This window comes from Rhinolophus sinicus, linkage group LG05 (genome assembly GCF_036562045.2).
Source record: "Rhinolophus sinicus isolate RSC01 linkage group LG05, ASM3656204v1, whole genome shotgun sequence".
NCBI classification, from domain to species: Eukaryota; Metazoa; Chordata; class Mammalia; order Chiroptera; family Rhinolophidae; genus Rhinolophus; species Rhinolophus sinicus.
In genome coordinates, this window is record NC_133755.1 from 89,374,278 (window position 1) to 89,400,819 (window position 26,542).

Here is a 26,542-nt window from a genome sequence, read left to right on the forward strand (position 1 = left end):
AGCCCAGAGGGGCGCACGCCGCCCCGCCCCCTCTCCCCGCCCGACGACTACAAATCCCATCCTGCCTTGCGCTCGCGCACGTTACGCCAGAGCAAGATGGCCGACACGACGGCCACTGCTGGGGCTGGCAGCTCCGGAACGGTAAGGGCGGGAGGCGCGGGATCGAAGCCGAGAGAGTCTGTGCGTTCTGTAACTTTTCCTTAGCCTGGGCAACAAGCTCATACCCAGACGTCCAGCCCCACCAGGAGCTCCGAGTGGAGGAGGGTCTTTCAGGCCGTACATGCCCCCCCTCCTTGGTACTTGGCGACGGTCTCCTGAGTTGGCGGACCTGTATACCGATTGGCTCGTTCCCTGTTGGGGGGTTGGGAACCCGGAACACCTCCTGATTGGTCTGAAGAGCCCGTTTAAGCCTTCTTATTGGCTAGCCAAAGTTGGGAGGGATTCCCGTTTCAAAATATTTAGCTTTCCTACTTTGCTGTTAAACCCTTTTACTCTTTTCAGCACCGTGTGTTCTTGTTTTAATTTTACTTAAATGGTGTGGAGACGGGAGGAACGAGAGAGATCATTTTTTTTCCTGAGCGATAGACATAAATCCCATCATGAGTGGTTTAAAGAGATAATTCTTTTCTGGGAGACAGGCATGAATTCAATCCCATCATGCGTGTTTCTTCAGTTGTATATTCTGATAATCTGCTAAAATAAAAAGTAAAAAACACTTATTTGTGGTATTGGAATTTTAAGTTTTAAGTAAGCAGAAAGGCTGTCTCTGTATTTAGAGCCCCTTGGATGCTCAATTATTACTCAGCTGGCCAAGATCTATAAGTCTAAACATAAGAGCTATCACGTTTAATTAAGCACTGATAAATATTTAGCAAAAGAATCTTTATTTGGCCATTGACGATATATGAATTATGTAATTGCATTCTTGTCCAGTGAATGAAAATCTTCTCTCTTTCTGGGCTGCTGATTCACAGAGATCAGGGGGTAAACAGTCCACTAACCCTGCTGATAACTACCATCTAGCCCGGAGGCGAACCCTGCAAGTGGTTGTGAGCTCCTTGCTCACAGAAGCAGGGTTTGAGAGCGCTGAAAAAGCATCTGTGGAAACGTTGACAGAGATGCTACAAAGCTGTAAGTACCAGGAAATAATAGGCCTTCTTCACGTCAACCAAACATCTGTTCTGTGTTTGCATTGTGATAGTGTTTGAAAGGATTTAAGAAAAAGAACATAGTAAAGTGATTTACAGGCTTTAGAATCAGATAGACCGGGGTGTAAGTCGTTGCTCTGCCACTTAATAGCTTGGGCAAGTTGCTAAACCTCCTGAACCTTAATTTCCTCATTTGTGAAATGGGGTGATAATTTGCACCTCATAGAACTGTGGGTGTAAATGAGGTCTATACTTAGAACATTCAATGCTGGGAATATTGTAAGCTCTTGATGACTTGTAGGTGCTGTTATTATTGCTGTTTGTGTTCTGTGCTCAGAGAACTTAAGGTTTTGTTGCAGAGTTAGGATTAATTCCCATGCCACCACATGATAATACAGTATTTTGCATTGGATAATGCGCTCCCGTATATAATGTGCAGCCATGTTTTTGGCCCAAACTTTCTGGGGGGAAAAAAACCTTTCGTTTTAATTTTTGTAATTCAAATTGCTATTTGTTTACATGTAGTTACTTTTGTTTTTTTGTATTATAAAGGAATTTTAGCACTTATTTTTTAACATCTTATGGTATAAGAAATTTTATGTAACAAATAATTACAAAACACAAAAACAGACATGATACAAGACATTTTATGTACTGGTAATAAATTTATGATATTTACGCATTATAGAAGGCGAAGAACTCTGTCATTGCAAATTCGTCATGCATTCAACAAAACCAATTATCATATTCTGGGATATTATTTTGCATGTGGATATCGTTATTGATTTCTAGAGTTACAATTTTAATTCATAAGCATAAATAAAAGAATTAAAAACATTTACGAGTAGCTACAGAATTAGTACTACCCATGTATAATGCACATCCTTATTTTCCTCTCACAAATCTGGGCAAAAAAGTATGCATTATACATGGCAAAATATGTTAATCGAATGCTATGTTATATGATACAAAGAGTAAGGGTGAATAAGTTTTGTAGAATGCGGGGAAAGAAACACTTTAAAAAGGAAATGTCTTGAGGTTTAGGAGCTAGAATGGTCTCACATAGGCTTTTCTGCACGTACAGTGTATTTCCTTATTTGGGTCTTTTTTGGGAGTAGGATGGGATGAGGGATGGGTGTATGTTAGGTATTTTAGAAGGATCAACACTTATGAATGGAAGTGAGAGAAAGGTTTAGGCAGAGGGAGAAGTTGAACTGCAATGCAGGCAAAGAATTGGCCAACTCATTGGGGAGCTCGCCTGGTAATTGTCCATCAGGTATCCCACATCAGATGGAAAAGTCTCTGCCTTTGTACTTTGGTCCAGATCAGTCGCTACATTTGGGCCACCTCAGGCAGGGCGAGATCTGGGGTGAGGTGGCTCTTTGACATTTGGAGTTTCAAGTACTAAATGTTTGCCTAAAGCAGTGACCTCAAACTTTTTGGTCTTAGAACCCCTGTGGACTCCTAAATATTGAGAACCCTGTGGAGTTGTGTATACATGGGCACTCTATATATATAGCCACACTATAAAGAAAACAGAAATTTTTAAAACGTAAGAATGAACAAGCATCCGATCAGTTGTCCATCAGAGCCGTGATGTCGTCACAGGTCCTATAGCCTCTAGAAAACTACATGAGAGAATGAGTGAAAAGTCAAAGAATGTCTTTATTTTATTATGAAAACAGTTTTGACCTGTGGACTTTGGAAAGGATTTCAGGAATGTCTATGGATTCCCAGACCACACTTTGAGAACTTTTGTCCTAAAGGAATGGACTAATAGTTCCCAACAGATAAGAATTCAGTTCTTGGAAAGATTTTGGAATTCAGAGTTTAAAGGTCCTTGGAGTTGAAGCAGTTCTTTCTCATACTACTGGACAAGAGGCCTTTTTTCTCTCAGAAGAAACAGTTGCCACGGAAGGGGACAGAGCTGAAATAGTTGTGTTAGAAAGCTATGAGTATTAGAACTATATAAGGTCTAAAGATAGTGTAAAAATCTTCCACTTTAGCCAAAGGAAAATCCAGGATGGATGGCGTGAGCTGAGGGCTTGCTAAGACTTGGGCACCTCCATGTTGTCATTAGCTCTGGATAGCAAAGTTTTAGGATTGTGTTAGTTATAAGCACTAGACAGAATTGTTGCGTTTACTGACTACAATCACTTTGTTTCTGGGGACCCCAATCTTAGACTTATTCTGTAAAATGTATTCACCCTTACTCAGAGCAAAATCTCCATGTTTTTTGCATTGCCTCTGACATCCTAGGACCTGCTGGCATATAAGAAAAAAGCCAAATAGGTGAAGATATTTTAACTGCCACTTGGCGTATTTCTGAGGTGATCTACTGGGGTTCTAATTAGATGTTCCCCACAGTAAACAGATGCTGCCTGTCGTTTTCATGTGTGGAGACTGTTAGTAACTTGCTCAGAGGAGCATGGGGAGTTGGTAGCAGACACCCTTCCCTATCAAGCACCACTTGCTTTTATCTTGTGAACCATTAGCCCCTAGAGCAGGGGTTCCTTGCCTTTTGGCGCCCCTTTTACATCTGATGAATTCTGTGGAGCCATGAATTCTTGAGTGTAAAATTGAGCACAATTTCAGTTTTCATGGAACCTCCCATCCACTTCTGAAGCCCATTCAGGGAGTCCAGCTTCATACCTTCCCCTTTTCCCTGAAGGACTTCAGCATGACTCTTAAAATAGAGGTTCAACTTCAGGCAGAAGAAACAAAACTTTGCCAACCAACCTTTTTTTTTGGTGGCAAGAGATACATGACTTAAAATTTAGCATTTTAATCATTTTTAAGTATATAGTTCAGTGGCATTAAATAATTCACAATGTTGTATAACCATCAACACTATTTCCAGAACTTTTTCACTGTTCCAAACAGAAACTCTGTACCCATAAATGATAACACCCCATTCACCCCTCCCCCTAGCCCCAGGTAACCTCTAATCTACATTTTGTCTCTATGAAATTTTTTTTTCTGGCATATAAATCGAATCTTCAAAACGTTTGACTTTTGGTGTTTGACTTATTTCACTTAGCGTAATGTTTTCAAGGTTCATCCATGCTGGAGCGTGTATCAGTACTTCATGCCTTTCTATGGCTAAATCATATTCTGTTGGCTGGATAGACCACATTTTGTTCATCCCTTCATCTGTTAATGGGCTTCTGTTAAGGGTTTCCACCTTTAGGCTATTGTGAATAATGCTGCTGTGAACATTGGGGTACAAGTATCTGTTTGAGTCCCTGCTTTCAATTTGTTTGGATGTATACCTAGGCGTGGGATTGCTGGAACATATGGTAATTCTATGTTTAACTGTTTGGGAACTGAGAATAAGACTTTGTTTGATCCTTTCCCAGACATTTCAGAAATTGGGAGGAGTGCCAAGTCTTACTGTGAGCACACAGCCAGGACCCAGCCCACGCTGTCAGATATCGTGGTCACACTTGTTGAGATGGGTGAGTACACAAGTTTCCAGTTCTTCAGTGCAGCTGAGTGGGAGTTGTGCGAGAGAGAGACAGGAGTCCCTAGGAGTCAGCTGCATCTGTGGAGTGTTTTCAAATTCCCTCATGATTTTTCTGGTCTGCTTTTAGCTTGAGAGGGTTATCAATAGAGGGTGCCTCTGAACCCATTTAAGAGACCTCCTTGCTCCCTGTTGGGATTTCTGCAGGAGCTTCTTTTGAGTAGCAGCAAAACACTTGAGTTGGGAGCTTAAGCTATTTCACCACAGTGTTATACCCCAGGCCATGTTCAATATCCTCAGCGATGTTTGTTTCCTGTTTCTTAGGTTTCAACGTGGACACACTCCCCGCTTATGCAAAACGGTCTCAGAGGATGGTCATCACTGCCCGTAAGTGACTTTAAACTGGAGTACTCAGTAAGTGCTCAGTTAATGCTTGTGGAGCAAATTCATTGAATAGGGCAGGAATCAGTATGGCAGCTACTTCCTTGTTGCAGCCTCGTTCCATTACTTGGGGCTACCTATCATAGAATCTCTGCTTGGGCTGATAGGATTGGGATGTGACGTTCAGTAGCCAGAAAGGAAAACCAAGGTGTGGCTGTGGTTCTTGTGCTTTAGCCCCCAGAAGGGCAGTCGATGCTGCTTGAAAAATGCCAAAGCTCTTGTTCTTCCTTAGATCAAGGGTCTGTAAACTATGGTCTGTAGGCCTAATGTGGCCCACCACCTGTTTTTATAAATAAAGTTTTATTGGGATACAGCCATGTTTACTTGTTCTCGATGGTTGCTTTTGTGCTATTATGGCAGAGTTGAATAATTGTGACAGACTATATGGCTTGTAAGACCTAAAATATTTACTCTCTGTCTTTGTAATCAAAAAGTTTGATGACCTGTGCCTTAGATAAACTGAGTGCCATAACTGAGTTGGGAGTAACTAGTGTGGGCTCGTAGGACCTGGGGAAAATTCACTAGATGTTTTTTCTCCATCACTGTTTTCAAACTGGCATCTTTGGAAGAACTTCCCTCTCAAAGTAGCACTGGAAGGTGCCATTTTCAATCCCCTGTTGTTGTCATTAGGCCACGCTAATTAGCCTGGCGTGTTATGTGTCTTTGTCACTGGGCTGTATGAGAAGAGAGTTAGCAGCCCATCTAACGCCTTAGCTCCTCAGCATGCTCTTTTATGTAGTGAACACTGTCACAGCCCCCCACTCACCTGCCTGAGAGGCATGCAGGCAGGTTGGTGGAGGTGGGAATGTCACCGAAGGTCATCCATCAGGGCTGGGCATGTGGGGGTGACCTTCTCAGGTCCTTACGCCATTGAAGGCCTTTTAGTGGTAGAAAAACAAAGAGCTTGTTGTTCAGAAAACTGAGGTCCAGTTTACTTTGAGAAAAAAAAGGGTTTGCGTCGAGACCCAAGGCCTTGGATGGAGCAATAACCAGTGACGACTCTGTTCCAGCTCCAGTGACCAATCAGCCGGTGACTCCCAAGGCCCTGATTGCAGGGCAGAACCGACCCCACCCGCCGCACATCCCCAGCCATTTTCCGGAGTTCCCTGACCCCCACACCTACATCAAAACTCCGGTGAGTGATGAGGACGTGGTGGGAGCTGTGACTGATGCAAAGCTGTCAGTTCCACGGACTGTCACACTGGAGTCCAAAAGTTATGTTGGTAAAAGGTGGGCTCAGAACTCAGAATGTCTTCTCACAATTGACAGACATTGTGGCAAAGGAGAATTATGTTCTCCAGTTGGCCTACAAAAGCATAGTTAACAAGAAATGAACGCCGGTGCGGTTTTGCCCATCCCACTAAAACATAGAGAAGAGATTAGAAAGATGTTTCATAAAATGTTCAGAGTCATTTTCAGCGGGCCATAGGTAATTTGGTGTTTTGTGTGCGCTTTTCTGGGTTTTCCAAATTTTCCACAATAGAAAAGAGTTATTTTTTAAATCAGTGGGAATAGTTGTTGAAAACATACTTGGTGATATCATGAAATGAAACTTACCGTAACTCTGAGTTCTAGGTCTGAATGAAGACAAACGGAGTTGTTTGCCATGGTTCTTGTTAACTGTGGTTCAGGTATGTTCTCATTAGCCAGAATAGCAGTCTCACCCTCCCTTGGGAAAGCTCGGTGTGCAGAGGAGTCCCCAGAGGCTCTCCCGCCCGCTTCCTTTGTCCCCACCTCCACACCACATACGGGTGCAAATATGGCATCAGACAGGCTGTCGAAGCAAGTCTTCCGGGACGTGTCTGTGCACCGCAGGATAGGAGGGGAAGGAGTGGATAGTCACCCACCAGTGCAATTCAGCCATTGCCCATGACCAGTAGTCTCTGTATTCGTGTCCTAGAGATGCCATAACAAAGTGCCACAAACTAAGTGGCTTAGAACAACAGAAATTCATTGTCTTAACAGTTCTGGAGGTGAGATATCCAAAATCAAGTTGTGGCCAGGGCCATACTCCCTCTGAAACCTGTAGGAGAATCCTTCCTTGCCTCTTCCTAGCTTCTGGTGGTTTGTGGGTGATCTGTGGGCATTCCTTGGCCTGTAGATGCAGCACTCTAGTCTTCTGTCTTCACATGGGCTTCTCTCGAGATCTCTGTCTTCACATGGCCAGTTTCTTACAAGGGCACCAGTCGTACTGGAGTAGGGTGACCTCTTTTTAACTGATTACATCTGCAATCACCCTATTCCCAAATAAGATCGGATTCTGAGATCCTGGGGGTTAGGCCTTCAACATACCTTTTTTTAGGGGAATACAATTCAACCCATAAGTCTCTAACTCTACTGTATCTAGTGTATACCACTAAAAATATTAAGCATGTAAACATTCATGCTTATTTACATGAACATTAGAATGTAATACTATACTAAAATAATGCACATTAAAAAATAATCGGACTCTTATTAAAGGTTCAGGAAACCTGTTTGCTCCTTTTTAGTGATTGCCTCTGCTTTTTATTTTTTGAAATCTTGGTTTAATACTTGGTGAAATAATAAGTGAGAGGTCTGATTCTAAAAACAGTTTATTTTGATACTTTAACAGCTCTCGTAGTTGAAAAGGTGCATTACAAAGATATGTAGCATCATTGGCTCCCCTTAATCACAAAACTAATTTTTTTCATTCATCTACCAGTTATTCAAAGAATTTTGTTTGAGTTTTTCTGTTCCATTTCCAACTTCTTGAATTTCAAACAGTTTTCTGAAAAATGATGGTAAGGTCTTACATTTTTAGTGTTTGTAACAGTATGCTCAAACTCCCCTTAAATTTTCAACATGTCAGAAAATCCTGTTTCTGTTTAAGTGTAGCTATAGGAACTGTATATAGGTGACACACTTGAATTAACATTGACAACAATGGAAATGTTTCCAAGTGCCTCCTTTAAAAATCTTATCTCCCAATCACAAAGAGTAGTTATTTTTTGGTCATTGTGAAAATGACCTTTACCGTTGTCTCGTTCTGATTAGATCTCAGTCATTCTTCACACTAATGTGATTGCCAAAGAGCTCAGAACTAGTAAGAGGAGTATCAGGCCTGCCACTATCTCGTTCACTTGCACCTACAGTGTTATCTTCAGTCTGGTTCTTTGAGAGAATATTTTGGCACAATATGTCCATTTTGTAAAGGTTGGTTTAAGACAATAAGACAACACAATCCACAAATCCACTTAAGCAGTCTCTTGCATACTACAAGATGTCACATTCCACAGATGGAACCGCCGGTTCCTGTCAGGGCTTCCTGGCAGGATTCCCACTCTTCCTTCAGGAGGTGTCTCTTACACCTGACACTAGCTGTCATGGGAGCTGAGTGAAGGCCCTGGGTCAATCTATAGTGAATATTTGTACGTTTCTTAATTTTTCAGATTAAAAATAAATGTTAATGATAGTTATATCAATTTGTTTCTGGCATTTAGGAATCTCTGCTCTCAACAATGGCAGTGGGTCATTTAAAGGGTGGAAGGATATAGCCACAGCAAGGCAGGGACCCAAGGAGAGCAGAGTGATCCGTTGGTGTTACTTAGTGTCTTTGCTGTTCTCTTTTTAGACATACCGGGAGCCTGTATCGGACTACCAGGTCCTGCGGGAGAAGGCTGCATCCCAGAGACGAGATGTAGAGCGGGCTCTCACCCGTTTTATGGCCAAGACTGGCGAGACCCAGAGTCTTTTCAAAGATGATGTCAGCACGTTTCCATGTGAGAGTCTCTCCCCTCTGTGGACCCGGTCTTGTCATTTGAGATAATCACACCATCCTCCCTTTCTCAGTGTGGTAGGACGAAATGAATAAGCATTGTTCTTGTCTCAGCTGCATCCCATTCTTTAGATTTCTGGCTCCTTTACCCAGGTCTTAAGGCCTTTGTCCCTCTCTGATGACTCTGAAACAGTAATGGCCTCTGTTGGGACTAGCTGCTTGAGTTGCTTTGAGTTTAGGTTACCTCAGGGGTGACTGAGCCCAAGGCATCAGAGAGACTCACAGTACAAGTGGCAGCCCTGATAGAAGAAGGGACGCTGGCATCGGGCAGGGCAGTTACAGAACACCTGCCAGGCTTTGCCCTTCACCATGTCCGCTCACGGTATCATCTCATTTAATTTCTCATCACAGTACTACCGTTTCGCTGTGTGACCAAGTTACTGCATCTCTGTCGGCCTCAGTGTTTCCAGAGGTGAACGAGGGAGATTGGGTTGAGTGATTCATTCAGTCAGCAAAGGCTCCCTGTGTGCCTGGCCATGGAATAATAGCAGCTAAGTTATTAAGTGGCAGATACACTGCTAACCATTTCCCTTACATCATCTCATTAAGGCCTCTTGGGAGCCTATGAGTTAGGAGCTGTTATCACTACCATTATAGGAAGTCGAGATTTATAGAGAAGAGAAATGAAGTAACTTACTCAAGGTCACACAGCTGGTAGGTGGCTTTCAAACCTAGCTCTTTCTGACTGCAGGACCCCACATCTAAACCATATAAAAGTAATCGTGGAGTGTCTCCTGGGAATCTTTCTACCACAGAAGTATGCATAGAGACTTGCTTTTATTCATTTATTTTATTTTATTTTTTTATCAACAATTTCTTCTCATCCTTAGCGCGTTTTGGAAGAACTGGGACATCTATTTACCTGAAGTGCCCTCTAGCTCAGTGGATACACTTACGTGCGGAGAGTTCTCAAGTCAATATTTGGACTTGAATCCTTCAGGCTGATGGGATCAGTATCTCTGCTGTAGAAATGAGGCTTAGAGGGGTTCATTGGCCTTGGGTACAAGATCACTAAGCTGATGCTTTGCTAGGATTCAGCCCAAGTTCCGTCTGATTTTAGTTATACTTGAGGAAATTGGGCTCTGCCGTCATAGTGCCTGAGTTCAGATCCCACCCTGCCACTTTCTGTGTGCTGGAAGAAGTCACTTAACCTTTCTATGCCTTAGTTTCCTCATCTGTAAAATGGGGTTGGCAGTTGTACTTACCTATTACAGTGGAGGTAAGGATTACAGAGAGCACGTATAAAGCCTGTAGGAGATCAGTAAGTGCTCGGAGCATGTTAGCCATCACTGCCATTCGCTGCCGCGCACTCATCTGTCATAAGGTTCTAGGCCACCTGCAAGGACTCCATGACAGTGGAATCATGCCTGTCTTTTAATTCCCCAGTGATTGCTGCCAGACCTTTCACCATCCCCTACCTGACAGCTCTTCTTCCATCTGAGCTGGAGATGCAACAAATGGAAGAGACGGATTCCTCAGAGCAGGATGAGCAGACGGACACCGAGAACCTCCCTCTTCATATCAGCACGGTGGGTCCTGCCTTCTGCCTGCCTCCGGGTAGGCCCCAAACTCGCCCACACTGCCCTCAGCCTGTCGCCTGGGACTTGGCCATGACCTACCCTAGGCCTTTGGCTTTATTAGGGACTTGAATGATGGGCTCATGGTGACCCAAGTGTGACAGCTATGTCTGGCTGGTGGCCGCCATCCTGAAAGGATGCATGTAGATCATCATAGAAAGTTCCATCGGACAGTGCTGACATGGACAGTTATTTCAAGGAATTTCGCTGTAAAGGGAAGGAGAAATGAAGTGGTAACTAAAAGGGGAAGATTAAGGAGTTAAGAGAGGTTTTTTTGTTTTTTAGGATAAAAGAACTAACAGGACGTTTGTACGCTAACGGGAATGATCTGGTAGGGAGGGGAAATGGAGGCAGGAGAGAGACACAGTTTGGAATGATGGTCTTCGGTAGGTGACACGGCCTGTGACCTGGTCCCCAAAGGGAAGGGTTCGCCTTGTTCTGGACATTTCATACCCAGGAGAGGAGACAGGGTGTGTGGGCACAGGCAAAGGTGGGTGAGGAGACGAGCTCATCGGAACTTGTGGGTGCTCTTTGCTGGTTATCGATGTGTTGTATTTGGCGAGTAAAAGGATTGGAGCCCGCTCTTGCTCTCGCGTCTTGGGAGAAAGTGCGAGGAGAGTCACAGAACTGCTGAAGGCTGTCACGCCTTTAAGGCTTACAGGACCCTGACAGTCAGGTGACCACGTTCATCCGTCCCTAAGATGGGCCCTGGCTTTTAAGCAAAGGCTACCTTAGTGGTTGAAGCTGGACGGAGCATTCCCCATGTTCTCTAAGGCACGATGCACCCAATGGCGGCCAGCAGCTCCTGTCTGAGGTGGAGAGTGTACGTTGTTTGAGTAACTTTTTTGCTGAAGCTCTCCCTTGCTTGAACACCATTTCTTTAAGGTCGAATGACTCCTTTCAGAATTAGGGCTGGGAGCCCATGGCTTTACATAAAGTAGATGATCTTGTTACTCTCCACTTGTGTTTTGGACTCAGGTGATTTAGTCTGAGATGGGGTGATTGGGTCGTGGACTGCAGTGAGGTTCACCTTAGGAGGAGGAGGAACTTTCTAAGCAAACTGCCCCACTCCTTTGTAAGCACAAAGGTATTAAAGGTCTTGCAGATGTGTAACCTAACACTCCAAGTAGTAGGCCAGGTCATGGCGGAGAGTGAACTGAGGCTGAAAGAATGGCAGGAGCTGCCTGAGCGCCCCTGGATACCGACAGGCCCAGCCAGACAGCAAGCAAAGAGTAGGAAGAACTGACCCTTAGAGTCAGACGGGCCTGGCTTCAAATACAGACTGTGCTATTTCCCAGATGCGTGACTTTGGTTCTGTGACCCAACATCTGAGTCTTGTTTCCTCACAAGTACAAATAGGAGCAGGGGCGCCTACCTGAAGGGCAAGCGGAAGCCTAAGGTAAAATGAGCCGGTATACGTTAGGTGCCTGGCATATGGCAGCTAATGGCACCCACTGCTCCCTCCCCTGCTGTTTTAGGCTGTGCAACCACGTGCTCTTCTATAAAAAAAAATAAAAGACTTCAAGAGAAGGATTCTAGCAACAATTTTATGTACAATTGATGGGACTTCTTAATGTTATTTTGTTAGACTGGCAAATATAATCGTACATTTCAAAATGCAGAATGTATAAAAAGATGTGTGGTGACAATTCTTTCTCCCATCCTCATTCCCCATTATCCACTTTCCCTCCTACAAAGCAACCAGTCACCAATCTCTTGTGTGTCCTTGTAGGGATCTAGTTTCTTTTTCTTTCTTTTTTTTATTGTTGTTTTAAACACAAAGAGCACGTCGCAAATGGTTTTCCCCAGCTGGTTTCCCTCATCAATACATCTTGGCGATCATTCCACATCTGGATATAAGGAACACAGCCTCATCATATTCCATTGTATGGATGTGACAATTGAATTTAACCAGTCCCCTGTGAACTTTCAGGCTGTTTTCAGTCTTTAGCATTTACATATATTGTTACAGTTAATTAAATGGCTGGTGTTTTAGATTATCCTTTTATCTGTAGATGGTAGCGCATCTCTCAAAGACTGTTGCTAGGTAGTTCCTTTCCTTAACCTGTTTCTTGTTTCTCCAGCTACTTGAACAGACTATTCATTTTAAATTAGTGTATAGTAGAATTGTTTCTCTTCCATTTGAACTAGCTGCCTCCTACAGGCAATCCCAGTGTCTAAACTTTTTCTCTTTTATGAACAATGTACCCATCATTTTCTCGACAAGTATTTATTTAGTACCTGTTGGTATGTGCCAGGTACTGGTCCAAGTGCTTGGGAGACGTCAGTGAACAGGACAAACAAAACGCCTTTTGGGAGTCTAAGTGGAGACAGCGGGTGAGCGGCAGTAAATGTAATGCATGAATGAATCATTAGGTAGTATATTAAAGATGAAAATGCCGTTGGGGGGGAAGATCCAGGGTGAAGGGTGGAGGTTCCAGTTTTAAATGGGGTGCTCAGGGTGGACATGGCTGAGAAGGTGACATTTGAGCAGAGACTTGAAGGAGGTGAGGGAATGAGCCCTCTGGCTGTTTGGGGAAGAGTGTTCTAGAAAGGGAACAGCTGGTCCAAAGGCCCTGAGGAACTGTGGAGGCGAGTGTGGGTGTGGCTGAGGAAGGGGTCAGATCAGACAGGGCCGTGTGAACCGTTTTAAGAACTGGCTTTTAACTGGGTGAAATGGGAGTTGCGGGAAGGTGTGGAGCAGAAGAACGACATACCTGAACTGCTTCCGGGATGTCTGACTGCCGTGATGAGAACGGACTGTAGCAGGTGCAGGCAGAGGGCAGGCTGTGGAAGGAGGTCAGCCAGGAAGCTGTGGTACTAGTCTGGGCAAGAGACAGCGGTGGGTCCTACAAGGATGGGCGCAGTAGGGGAAGCGGAAGTGGTCAGATTCTGCCTTATTTTGAAGGTAAGGCCAAGAATTTTTCCTCACAGACTGGATGTGGAATGTCAGAAAGAAAAGCAAGAATGGCTGTGGAGTTTTTGGCTTGAAAGACTGAAGGATAGAGTTGCCATCACCCGTGGCCGGTAGCACTGTGGGAAGAGCTATTCACGCAGAGGGGAAGGTCCGGAGTTCAGTGTTAGGCACATTATGGTTGAGATGCCTACTTGACACCCACGTGGGGATGTTGCCGTGGCAGCGGCTATGTGAGCCTGAAGGTCGGAGAGAGGTGAGGGCTGGAGAGGTACCTGTGGGAGGTGGCGTGGAAACGGCACTGAAAGCCGTGAGACTGGGTGGCAGTCATCCCAGGGCGTGGCATCCGTTAGCGTGTGCACGCACTGCCTGAGTCTGGCCTTTCCAGGCTCAAGGAGTTCCTGAGGACAGACCCTTCTGATCCCCCTTTTTGTTTTTTACAAATCTTGGTTAGTGTGGTACTTGACTACTTTTGTCTACGTACTTCTCCTATCCTTCCCTGTCCCAAGGCCACCTCTCCCTGTAGGAGGCAAGAGAGTGGCATTTCCAGAAGCTCTACTTGGGAGAAGAGGTGTCCCACGACTCGGGACCCCCATTTTGGCCTTGTGAGACAGAGGGAGCCGGATGGAGGGAGCCTCGGTACCCTCCAGCAGAGGTCCAGAGGCTGGCTTTTTGGCACCTTTGTGTCACCGCCATCCTTAGTATTGTCTCAGGAAATACTTAAGGCACAGTTGAAGTGAACTCCCAGTAACTTGAAGACAGGGCTTTTACGGTAGAAACATGAGAGGAGGTGGGTAGGGAGTGAGTTACAAATTCAAGCCGTAAAGAACTTCAGAAAGGCTGGGAGCCAACTATCCGAGGCAGGGCTGGTTGTGGTCAGACGCTGTGTCTGGCACGAGCCATGTTGGTCTTGGGGCCCTTGCTTTCCAGAGAGCTTCCAGAAGGTCCGCAGTGGCTCTGAGTCACCTGTGGTCCCACCAGGTCAGGTGTTGGAGAGAGAAAGCACAGAGTCCCTGGATGGAACTGGGTCTCTGGGGAGAACATGACTGATGGGACAGTGAGAGCGCGTGTAGCAGAATCTAGAAGTGGTCCAGTTTCTTCAGGTTCCCTCAGCCTGAGACTGTCGTCTGCGTCATAGGCCAGCAGTCTCTGAGGGAGAGTCTGCTGTCTATTTCATGCCATCTGATCACAGTAGCCTCTGCCCTGCTGTCGTTTGCCAACAATCTCCTGGTTGGGGTCAGGTCCTGTTTTGCCTCAAGTTACAGAACAGGAATCTCAGTGAGTGACAGAACCCTTGGCCTGTCACCAGGGGGCGCAGCCCAACCAGCTTCTGGTCACTTACAGTCACTTAGGCTTAAGCTTCTAGGTCAAGTTCGTCACGTGATTCTCACCCCCTCCAAAGCAGCTTCTGCTCGGTTTACAGAGCTAGGAAAAGAGAAGAGAGTATAATAAGGAAAGGAGAATCAGCCACCCATATTCCCAGAACCAGTTTTATAAAATTCAACATAGTACTTTTTTCTGCCTACACACAATTATGATTATGGGATCATATGGACTCTACGTAAACGTACACACTCTTCTACAGAATCACTTTCCTCAAAACCAAACCGGAAAGGCCTGACCCCCAGGTCGCAGATGGGGGTTATTGGCAATGTTCCTGTGTTGGTGCCTCACGCTCTGCTTTGCCTGGGTAGGAACCCGCCGGGCTCGAGAAGTTTCTGGCCGCTGCTGCAATATGGTCGTTGGTGCCATGTTGCAAGTACCAGATATTTTGAGAATTTAGGGGGATCCAGCATGATTTCCATTAGCGTTGGTTCAGGAGAGGCCCTCTGCACACGATTTGTTCTGACCCTGTGTGTCTGTCAGTCCTGCAAAGCGTGGAGGGCCACTTCTCTTTGTTCTTTATCTCCCCACAGGTTGCGCGTCCTCCCTGAAGCATCTCCATGTTTGCCCCTGACGCCCTTCCCCTGCCGGGTTTCTGTTCTTTCTAACTCATGTCCCTGCCTTGTCAAGAGTTCAGGGTTTTGTGTTCTGTGCACCACTGTGTCAAAGCTGTTGGTCTCACCTTCCTCCGATAGCCAGCCGTTGCCTGGGCTGCATTTCATCTGAGGCAGAGATGGGTACAGTGAAAAGCAAGGGGTCCTGGGCTTCCAGTTTCTTGATGGGAAATTAATACTAGTTCGTGTTATGGGCATGGTCTCTTTCCTTTTGTCATTGGTGTTTTGCTTTATTTTGGCTTCGGTTCACAGGATGATTCTGGAGCCGAGAAGGAGAACACCTCTGTCCTGCAGCAGAACCCCTCCTTGCCAGGGAGCCGGAATGGGGAGGAGAACATCATCGATAACCCCTACCTGCGACCTGTGAAGAAACCCAAGATCCGCAGGAAGAAGTGAGTTGGGGAGGCTGGGGTGCAGAAAGGCCTCTCTGGCCAGCCAGGGTGATCTGCTCTGCTTCTGGGCAGAAAATAGAGGCTCACCAGTGGGTGTGAACCTTGGGGAAAGCTGTTCCGGTGAGAGGAAATACAGAGGGTGCCAAAAACAATGTAGACACATTTTAAGAAAGGAAAACTGTATTAAAATTGTAATAATATATACCGATAACAAAAGATGAATACAAGTCACGTTTGACTTCTGCAATGACAAGAGGTGCTCAAAGTGTTACCATCAGCGTTCAGACACTTCTGATGACGGGGAACTACTGCTTGAGCGACATTGACCAGTGTCCACTTGTCTACATTTTTTTGGCACCCCGGTATTATCCCTTTTCCTCCCCTTACTTGTCTCCCATGTGTACCTCTTGCTGCATAGAGCCCGGGGACCAACACTCACAGCCCTGCAGTTGTTCCCCCGCCCCAGAAGGAGAGCACATGGGGCCCCCACCAGGCAGTCTCCATGGACTCCTCTTCTTTCTAGGTCCCTCTCGTGAGCTGAGAAGGAAGCCTGCCTTGTACAGAGACATGGACACCACCTTCCTGGGGGAGTTAAAGCCACTCGAGGGAAGAAGAGTGGGTGGCTTCCTCGTGGTCCAGCCGAGGCTGCCTGGGTGTGACCGGGCATGATTTTAGTAGCAAACTCTATTAAGATTACCTGTTTTCACTGGATGTTTGGGTTGAGTAAGATACGATGGTAATAACGAGGCTTTCTTAATCGAGCAGGCCATCCTGTGGGGCGTGGGAACAGCTGGTGACCTCATTTGTTGTCATAGGACTTGATTCCTTTGGAACTTGGAAGGCCAGGGGAGGTGGCAGAAGAGAAAAGGCCAGAAAGACTCTGCCTAGTTTCTATTTCAGGGTATCCGGATCCCTTTGATTGACAGTCTTTCTGTGCCACCAGTTTATCTTCCTAAGACCTCCTTGTTTCTCTGCTCACCTGGGCTCCAGGTGCCCTGTTGAGCTGAGCAAAGGTAACTTGGTCCCCCCGCACCATGTTGGAAACAGGAGGCCCACACATCACACTCCTTGATCGGGGCCGGCAGGAATCAGGGGGCCTGAGCAGATAGGAAATGTGGAGGAGAGTGGTGTGTAAGGGCAGCGTCGATTCTCAAGAGCATCTGATGAACTTCCTAAAACAGGGCCACGCTGTCTCCTGAGAGATTTGTCATTTCTATCCCTCTGTGGAATGTATGCTTAGGAACTTCCAAGTCCTGCCCCGTGCTGGGAAAAGAGTTCTTTCTGACAAGAGCCTACTTAGATCTGTGGGTCTATTATGCTGTGACCTGACAGAGGAATCACCGAGGAATCAACAGGAAAAGGATCTGGGGGGTGGGTGATGAGATTTGAGGGCTGGATTGGGCCTTGTGTTCTGAGAGCTGAGGAGCCTGGTCGGTCTCCTGGAAGGCTGGCACGGACAGGGCTATGCTCCCCCCTTATGGTGGAAGTGGGCTGAGAGCAGCCAGGCCAAGGTGTCCTTCAGAAGCACGTCTGAATTTGTTCAACCTCTTTGCCACCTGGGAAGAGAAGATTCCGTTTTTGATGTACCCAGCAAGCCAAACAAGGGTTTAAGGAAGATGTTGGGCAAGCTGATACCCTTTGGCTGGTCTCTGGAGGAAGAGATTTAAAAACCAATTCGAAGGAAGAAAACTGCCAGTGCCACCTGGAAGTTTACACAGGATACTCGAGTTCCCTGGGTTAACGTCTTCAAGTCCATATTGACCTCTCTTTATACTCGGCTTCCACTATCATCTCTTAATCTTCCGGCTCTTGGGACTTGAAAATTCAAAAAACCTGGTGACTGGACAGCAGGCTCCATGTTCCTCTGGCCTCACTGTTTTCTAGGGCATTCCATCCCGTCTAGAAGGAAAGAGCTGCTTGTCAGTAACTGAAGGAGTGGGGGTGGGGGCGTTGCTAGTGAGAAATTTGGATTCCCCAGCTCTGGACCACATAAGAGTTTTTCAGGTTTGTAGTGACCTGAAACTCTTCCCGCTCAAAGCAGTCAGGTGAGCCTGTGCTGGCCCCTCGGCGTGTGTGATTCAGCTTCCGACGGTGCTCGACCTGTTCAGTTTCTTAACTCCAGTCCCATGTTTGAGCCATGGCAGGTGCAGGCGGAAACCTCCCTGGCTTGCTGCCTTCATGGCTCTCGGGGGCAGTCATCCCAGCCAGCATTTCCGCAGATCCTCTCTTCCTGTTAAACCATCTAAAACAAACACCTGTTGAGTGCCCCGCACGCTGAGGGAGAAGGTGGGATTTGGAAAAAGTCGCTGTTTCTGCTGCGAGAATTTCAGAGGCTGTACTGCTGTAATTCTGTTCTGGATGAGAGACCTGGGCGATGGTTAGGCAACTTGGAAACATTGATCCGACTGTTGTTGTTGTGTAAAAACTGTGCATACTTCTCAGTATATTTATAAATTTCTATTTTTTATAACTTTGGGGGAATTCTTAGAGGGAAAACGGCCAGAATAAGAATGTGATTTACAAGCTGTTAATAAAAGATCATAAAAACTTCATAAATGAAACAGAAGTAGAAGCTTTGGACTTGATTTGTATTCAAAAGGCATAGCAGTGAATAAGGCTATAAAGAGATCAGTAAGGCTTAGCCCTTCTGTTGGACTAGGTACCCCTAGGAACTATCCAAAACCTTTTATTTTGGAAATAGTCAAACCCAAAATTAGAGAGTAAAGTATATATATATATATATTTCCCTATGTATCCTTCACCCAACTTATACACTTGTCAACATCTTTTCAATTCTGTTTTATCTATTTCTCCCACTTTTTTTTTTTTTCTTCCTGGAATATTTTTTAAAGCACATCCAAGACCTATGTCACTTAATCTGTAAATATGTCATTTTGCATTTCTGGTAAACCTTTATTTTTTTTAAATTTTGAAATCATTACAGAATCACGGAATGTTTTAAAAAAAGAAAAAGTGTTCAGGGAGGTCCTACGTACCCTTCATCCAGTTCCCAGTTCCCCCAGCAGTAGCATCTGGTGTAACTGTACTGCAATATCAAAACCAGGAAATTCGCTTTGGTACAATCCACAGAGCTCATTCAGATTTCACCATTTCCTGTGTGTGTATGGTCCTATGTGTGTGCGGCTCTATGCAATTTTGTCATGTGTAGATTTGTGTAACCACCACCGTGACCAAGATGCCCAGCATGTCCATCCCCACCAGGCTCCCTCAGGCTCTCTCTTTATCACCACACCTACCTCTCTACCCCGTCCCTAACGCCTGGCGTTCTCCCTCTCTAGAATTTCACTTAAAGAATGTTATGTAAGTGGAATCATAAAGTTTGTAACCTTTTGAGGTTGGCTTTTTTTCTCTCTGTATAAGTGAGTGAGAGCCTTCTAGCTTGTGTTGTGTGTCCATAGTTCCATCCTTTTTATTGCAGAGAGTAGTTCATAGGATGGATGTCCTATCGTCCGTTTAACCAGCCACACAGTGAGGGGCAGCTAGGCTGTTTCCAGTGTGGGGCTCCTGTGAATAAGGTGGCTGTGAACATTTGTGTATAGGTTTTTGTGTAAACATACGTTTTCATTTCTCTGAGATGAAAACCCAAGAGTACAATTGCTGGAGCCTGTGGTATCGACATGTTTAATTTGAAAAGAAACACTGTTTTCCCAGGTGGCTGTACCATTTTACATTCCTACCAGCAATGTATGAGTGATCCAGTTTCTCCATATCCTGGCCAATATTGGGTGTTAGTATTTGTTTTATTTTAGCCATTCTGATAGGTGTGTGGTAATATCTCATTGTGATATTAACTTGCATTTCCCTAATGGTTAGTTGTTGAACGTATTTTCATATACGTATTTGCTACCTGTATATCCTCTTTGGCGAAATGTCCATTTGAGTCTTTTGTCCAATTTCTAATTGTTTTTAGATTTCTGTATATATTTTAGATACAAGAAGTTTGTCAGACATGTGGTTTGCAAATATGTTCTACTCTGTAGCTGGTCTTTTGATCCTCTTCACAGGATCTTTTGCAAAGCCAAAGTTTTTAATTTGGGTGAAGTGCAGTTGGTCAATTTTCTTCTTTTATGGATTGGGTTTTTAGTGTCAGGTCTAAAAATCTTCAGCAAGCCCTAGGTTCTGAAGATTTTTTTCTATATATATTTTTTGTAACATTTTTATAGATTTATGTTTTGCATTTTAGTCTTTGATCTATTTGGAGTAAATTATTATGTAAGGCATGAGGTTTAGGTTGAGTTCGTTGTTCTTCCTGTGGTGTCCAATTGATCCAGCACCATTTGTTGAAAAGCTTCCCTTCCTCCATTGAATTATGTTTGTACCTTTGTCAAAAATTATGGGATTTTTTTGGTATGGAGCATACTTGTGTGGATCAATAGATTCCTTCCTTCCTTCCTTCCTTCCTTCCTTCCTTCCTTCCTTCCTACCTACCTACCTACCTACCTACCAATCACCATGTCAATATCACATTTAAATGAACAATCTCATGATATCCCTACTATTCAGTTCACATTCAGAGTTTTCCAGTTGTCTCACAGATGTCTTTGTTTTTAACAGTGGGCTTGTTTAAATCAGGATCCGAATAAGATCCACACAGTGTACTCGTTTTGCATGTCTCCTAAGTGTACTACTGTCCCTCTGGCATTTATTTGTGTGCCCCTTCCGGACTTCCCACCTCCTGGAGCAGCAGCCCCCACGCTGGCCTAGGGGCGAGGATTCTCATCAGGCCCCTTTAACTGACCAGGTGGCAGTTACATAGTCATTAGTGGAGTTAACTGAGAAACCAGTAATAAAATGGCCGGGCTTTGGGGAGCAACAAGCCATAAAAGGAGCTGGCATTGCTGAGCTTTGTTTTTCTGGAATCCTGAAGTCTCTTTCCTTAGAGGCTTCCTCATTCAGTCAAACAAGGCGTGGTGATATTTGCATTGACAATTCACCAGCTGTGAGATTTGGTGCAAATCACTAAACTTCCAAACCAATTTGTATAAAATGGGATGATTATGATACTTCGTCAGGAGGATTTAGTAAGAGTGTCTGCAACTGTGCTTTAGAAACGACAATGTTATTCCATTGCCAGACCTTTCTCTGTTGCTTTTAAAATGACATGTAAAGAATACTACTGGCGAACTTAACTGTTACCAGTCATGGTTCTGAGTGTCTTACACATATTGACGCATTTAATCCTCACAGTTCCCTCAAAAGTAGATGTTCTTACTGTCCCCATTTGCAGTTGAGGACACGGAGGCCTGGGGAGGGCAGTAAGTGACCTGAGTCCACTCAGCCACTGAGTAGCCGCACTGCAGCCCACACCCAGGCATTCCGTCCAGAGTTCATGCTTCTCACCTTTCATGCTATTGTCTCACAACTGTGTGCTTCTGTCCCTCAAATGCATTGAGCACTGTGTGTGCAAGGTCATTCCCACACACCCACACTCTCCTTGGCCTGCTGGTGGAGGTCAGAAGGGAACTAGAAATGGAACCAGTTGCAGAGAGGGATGGTCAAGCTGCTAATCGCTGCTCTTAAAGTAGAACATTTTTAATGAATTTTGATCAGTTTATGAATACTGGATCTGTAACAGATTATTAAGGAGACTAGGATTTCCTTGTGCATGGAGAGTGAGGATCTTTGGCAAGACAAATGAGTGGCCTCTCACTCCCCCTTGCGACCCCTGGCAGAGATGGGCTGGAACAAGCTTCTGGTGTGATCTAAGGTGGTATTTCTACTGGATTAAATGGTGAGCCCCAGTATGATATAGGCTGCTCCGAAAACAATTCCCCCAAATACAGTGGCTTAAGACAGAAATGTATGCTTTGTAGGAAAGCCTGGGTAGATGGTCCAGGCGGGCTTGGTGACCTTATGGTGTCATCTGCTGTCTTACGGCTCCTCCATCACGTTGGGTGATGCTTATGTCCATGGAATGGAAGGTGGCGGCCGCTCCATCTTTGGGTCCACATTCCCATCAGAGAAAAGAGGGTATGTGTGCAAAGGAGACCTGAAGACCCAGAAGCTGTCCCGTCTTAGCCACATGGCCCCACCAAGCTGCAAGGCTAGCAAGGAAATGTGGGTTTTCGCTGGATGGCTCTATGTCTAGGTAAAATTTGGGAGCCTTGTCACCATGGAAAGAAGGAAAGAATGGATTTGGAGGACAACTGGCAATCTCTGCCACAAATGAGGTTTAGAGCGTGTACCCTGGGACAGGGAGCAAACCCTCCTCTAACACTGAAGCCACATGAAGTGTTGCAGGCACTCGTGGCTCCCCCAGCGCATCCCAGAGGCCAATAGTCAGGTTGGATGGGGCCCTCGGTGGTGTCCACCCAGGCTTTTGCCTCTGGCCTGTGCCCTGTTGATTGCCTCTTCCTTTAAAGTTGTTCTTGTCTCCCCTGACATTGTCCTTCTTTCTTTCTTATTCTACCTCTTGGCCTCCCTTTTCTTTGCTGCCCCCTCCCCCCGACCGCCCAACTGTGGATGGTCCCCCAGCTCCTCTGCTTACCCAGGGAGATGGCTCATCTGCTCCCCGGCACCCGTCTGTCACTCGCTCTCCACTGAGCCGGCTGCTTATACTTCCAATGCAACATGGTCAGAGTGAATTTGATTTGCCCTTTCCTCCAAACCACTTCCACTCCCCAGCTTTCCCGCTTCAGGCGGAAGCTGGACACAGTGAGTGAGGCCAATAGCAGCGGCCCTGGAGTGTTTACCCTGGGCCAGGACTGCAGGCTTTCCAGCTTTCCCGTCACCGGGCCACACGCCCAGGATTCTTCATTCTACATCTGTACCCATCAGTCATCAGGTTCTGCCACCTCTGCCTTTCCAGTCTGATGCTGCAGCAGCCTCCCTGCTCATCCCCAGCAGTGTCCCCTGCCAGGCCCATCTTCCTATAAACCCCCTCTCTGTCATTTCCCTTTCTGCTCTGGGACTTGCAATTCTTCCTATTGCTCTTCACTCCACGTCCAAGCTGCCCGATCTGGCTTTCATGGTCCTCTGCCAATTCATTGTTTCTTCTGGATAACTCATATTTCATTTGCAGGTCTAGTGCCTTCTCTGTGTGCCAGGTACTATGCCAGGCTCTAAGGAGACTGTAATGAGAAAGACAGACATGACCCCTGCCCCCGGGGGGTTCATTCTAGTGGGAAGACGTACAAAGAAAACCAAACCAAAAGCAGTGCAGATTGTGGAGGACACAAATGGGGGTCTCCCCTTGAGGGGAGAAGGCCATTCTCATCACTGCTGCATCCTGTGCCTTCAGTTATGCTCCTCACCTCCTAAAATCTTGCCCTCTTTCCAGCCTCCATACCCTGTTTTCATGTTGCATTGGTCCTTCCCTTCCTCGTTCACTCATTTGACAATCATTATGGAGCAACTCTGCAGGCGCTGAGCCAGATGTTGGGATAGAATGCAGAGTATAAAGTCCTTATGGTCCAGATGGGGGACAGACAGCTCACAAACAACAGATATGTGATGTCAGGTGGTGAATCGGGGTCCTGAAAGGAAAGCAATAGTGTTCTCTGGGTAACTTCAGGAAGGTTCAATAAAGGGATCACCTCCAAAGATGGGGACAAGGTATAGGGGGACCCATGGGGTGCTGTGGTACCTGAGTGAGTAACGGAGCGGAGGGAGCAGGTACCAGCACTTGGAGAGAGGCCTTGGGTCCTTGAGGGGCCAGATAGCAAGCAGCAACCCTGCAGGAAGGGAGCCAGCCCAGGAATGAATACCCTGACCTCAGTCTCCTCCCCTCTACCTTCTGGTATCCTGCCTGAGGGCACAGGCCAGCCGGCCTCCCAGGGCAGCATGTGGGGTGGAGGAGGTAGAGGGAGTGCTGGGAGGAGAGGATGAAGGGAGCTAGGTGCTGAAGGGGGTGCTATTTTAGAAAGGGTAAGGAGGGAAAGCTGTCTTTGAGCAGGGCCCTGAGTGCACTGCTGTGGCCAGGCTTGTATAAGAACATTCCCGGGAGAAGGAAAGCACAGGCACAACTCTGAGGCAGGAGTGTGTGTGCCCCTCCAAGGGTGAGGGGCCGAATGCCTGGAGAGTGGTGGGAGAGGGGGGCCACATTGTGCAAAGCCTCCTGGGCCTGAGTAAGGCCTCTGAGTGTTATTCTGAGTGAGATGGGTAGCAAGGGAGTGACAGGAGTTGACTTAGCTTGTCAAAGGATCGTTCTGCCTGCTGGGTGGCTTTCTGCCTGCGGTGTCTCATGCCACTATTTCTCTTCAGTTTCACATAGTTTGGCATTTAGCAAACATGATTTAAGTGTGGGGACTGCCAGCCACCCCAGAACTGGGGTGTGGGGGGGTGTTAGCCCTGGCCCCAAGAGAACTGAGGAGTGACTCCTCCCTGTATGAAAGGGAGAGGATGGAATCTCAAGGTGTCCTAACTCCCATAACTCCCTTCCCCGGGGCATAGCCTTATAGTCGGGGAGAAAAAATAACATCACCTACAGGACAGAGGAACAACTGTCCGTAGAGGGTTGGACTTGAGGACTTGACTGAAGTTAGTCCTCAGATCCTAACAGGGTGGGGTTAGCAAGAGAAGCTTCTGGAAGAGGTGAGTACGTGACAGGGAGGGCCGAGATGGCCTGAAGGAGGCAGGAGGGCAGGCGACCCAGCCTGAGAGGACTCAGTGCCCAGGTGCCTGTCATTCCTAAGGGCCCAACTGCCCAGCTCCGCCCCGAGGCTCCTATGCGCCTCCTGTAACGTCTTCTCTTTTGATGCTAGTTTGGTGTCCCCCGTAACCAGCCTTCTCCCTTGTAAAGCTGGATGAGGTCCCCTCCATGGCATTAGCCCTCAGATTGTACCCCAGCTTGGCAGGTTTGGTTTTGGAGCGTCTGGTGGCTCCACACTAAGATTGCCCCCCAGAAAGGGGCCATCTGAACCCGTGGGGCTTCCCACCGAGGCCCCCTGGGATCCAGGGTTGGAAGGGGTCCTCACCCAGCGTCTTTACCCAGGTGAGTTCCTGATGACCTGAGAGGCTTTGAAAGAGAAGGGCCAGGGTCCTCAGAGGCACTTAGAAGTATTTCGTTTTGTGGGTACAAAAGGAATGACCTGGGCCAGCCCGGCGACTCAGGCGGTTAGAGCTCCATGCTCCTAACTCCAAAGGCTGCCAGTTCGATTCCCACATGGGCCAGTGGGCTCTCAATCACAAGGTTGCCAGTTCAACTCCTCAAGTCCCGCAAGGGATTGTGGGCTCCGCCCCCTGCAACTAAGATTGAACATGGCACCTTGAGCTGAGCTGCCGCTGAGCTCCGAGATGGCTCAGTTGGTTGGAGCGCGACCTCTCAACCACAAGGTTGCCGGTTCGACTCCCGCAAGGGATGGTGGGCTGTGCCCCCTGCAACTAGAAACGGCAACTGGACCTGGAGCTGAGCTGCACCCTCCACAACTAAGACTGAAAGGACAACAACTTGAAGCTGAACGGCACCCTCCACAACTAAGATTGAAAGGACAACAACTTGACTTGGAAAAAATGTCCTGGAAGTACACACTGTTCCCCAATAAAGTCCTGTTCCCCTTCCCCAATAAAAAAAAAATATTTAAAACAAACAAACAAACAAAAAAACAAAAGGAATGACCTGAGCCTTGTCAGTTATTTGCCATCATGAGAGAGCCCAGGGGCCCCAAATTCTAATTCTGTTTCTTTTGGATTTTGTTATGAATTTATGTATGAATTCTCTTCAACCACTGATAGCGGGTTTCTCATTCTTCTGTTTTACTCAGGCTCATACTGAAACAAGTTTTTAATTCTCTGAACGTCAACTGACAGTGCCCAGGTGCAAGTGGGGGGGCAGCTGGCCTCAGGGTAAAGATTTCCCAAGGACACTCTCACTCCTGGAAACAAAGTCAAGGTATTTCTCCTCTTCTTGGAGCCAGTGGCTTACTCTCATCTCCATTTTATTATGAGCTTTCCTTTTCCTCTTCTTTTTATTTAATTTAATTTTAAATAGAAAAATATATGTACACAGTGTAAAATTTAAAAGATATGAATGATAACTAAGCATTTCCCTCCTCCCATTTCCCAGACTCCCTGTTCTTATCCCCAGAGGCTACCAGTAGGTGTGTGTCAATATTGTCTTATGTATTCTTCTGGAAATAGTCTATGCATCAAATGCTTGTTTATACTTTCTCCCCTTTTCACACAATGGTAGATACTATATCAACTATCGATGGATTTTTTTTCCCCACTTCTCAGTGTAACTTTTGGCGATGGTTCCATGTCAATAATAAAAAGCTCCTTTGTTCTGTTTCATGGCTGCACAGTGTGCCATTGTATGGCTCCACCATCACTTACTTAACCAGTTCCCAGTTGATGGACACGGGTTTCCATCATGCTGTTTCAAGAATGGATGCAGTGAGTAGCTTTGTGCTTATGTCATTTCGCTACACGTGCCTTCAACGACTTCTGTGGACAGATGTCGTTGCCCAGTTCTTCTCACAAGATGGATCAATGTACACCCTCACCTCCGTGCCTGTTTCCTTACGCTTTCGCTGCCTCAGTGTTTTGAAACTTGTTGACCTTTGCCAATCTGAAAGGTAGAAAATGGTATCTTGCTGTGGTTTTGTCAGTGGCGTCAAGTATCTTTTCCTATTCATTTTACTGTCACGAGCAAGTGGGTGTACCATCCGGAATCAGGGACATAATCACCGTGTGGTGTGATGACGCCCCCGCGGAAGAGCAACCCAGGTGCTCTGCCATTCCAGAGCCAGGAGCTGGCACTTCCGGAGGCTGGCGGCATCTGAGCTGGTCCTTAGGGTTGACTAAGTCAGGCAGAGGAAGGAAAGACGTTCCAGGCAGAGAGAACAGAGACC

At 46.2% G+C, this 26,542-nt stretch overlaps 1 protein-coding gene across 2 annotated transcripts; it reads left to right on the forward strand.

The window, feature by feature from the left end:
* Positions 1–25,986, forward strand: TAF8 (TATA-box binding protein associated factor 8). Of its 2 annotated transcripts, none has more exons than XM_019738340.2 (9): positions 1–141; positions 975–1,131; positions 4,508–4,606; positions 4,936–4,998; positions 6,063–6,187; positions 8,648–8,795; positions 10,238–10,380; positions 15,592–15,731; positions 25,454–25,986. In XM_019738340.2, the coding sequence occupies exons 1-9, from the start codon at positions 97–99 to the stop codon at positions 25,494–25,496; spliced, it is 963 nt and encodes a 320-aa protein (XP_019593899.1). In that variant the 5' UTR covers positions 1–96; the 3' UTR covers positions 25,497–25,986. The 2 variants fall into 2 exon arrangements, with proteins under 2 accessions (XP_019593899.1, XP_019593900.1); XM_019738341.2 differs by lacking the exon at positions 25,454–25,986 and adding an exon at positions 16,255–18,297.
* The last annotated feature ends 556 nt before the right edge of the window (positions 25,987–26,542 follow it).

Excerpts from the sequence above, each read along its gene's own strand:
- TAF8 (XM_019738340.2), top strand. The coding sequence starts at position 97 with ATGGCCGACACGACGGCCACTGCTGGGGCTGGCAGCTCCGGAACG. Across the intron at positions 10,381-15,591 it reads TCCCTCTTCATATCAGCACG|GATGATTCTGGAGCCGAGAA; the intron begins GTGGGTCCTGCC and ends TTCGGTTCACAG. Across the intron at positions 15,732-25,453 it reads CCCAAGATCCGCAGGAAGAA|GCTCATACTGAAACAAGTTT; the intron begins GTGAGTTGGGGA and ends TGTTTTACTCAG.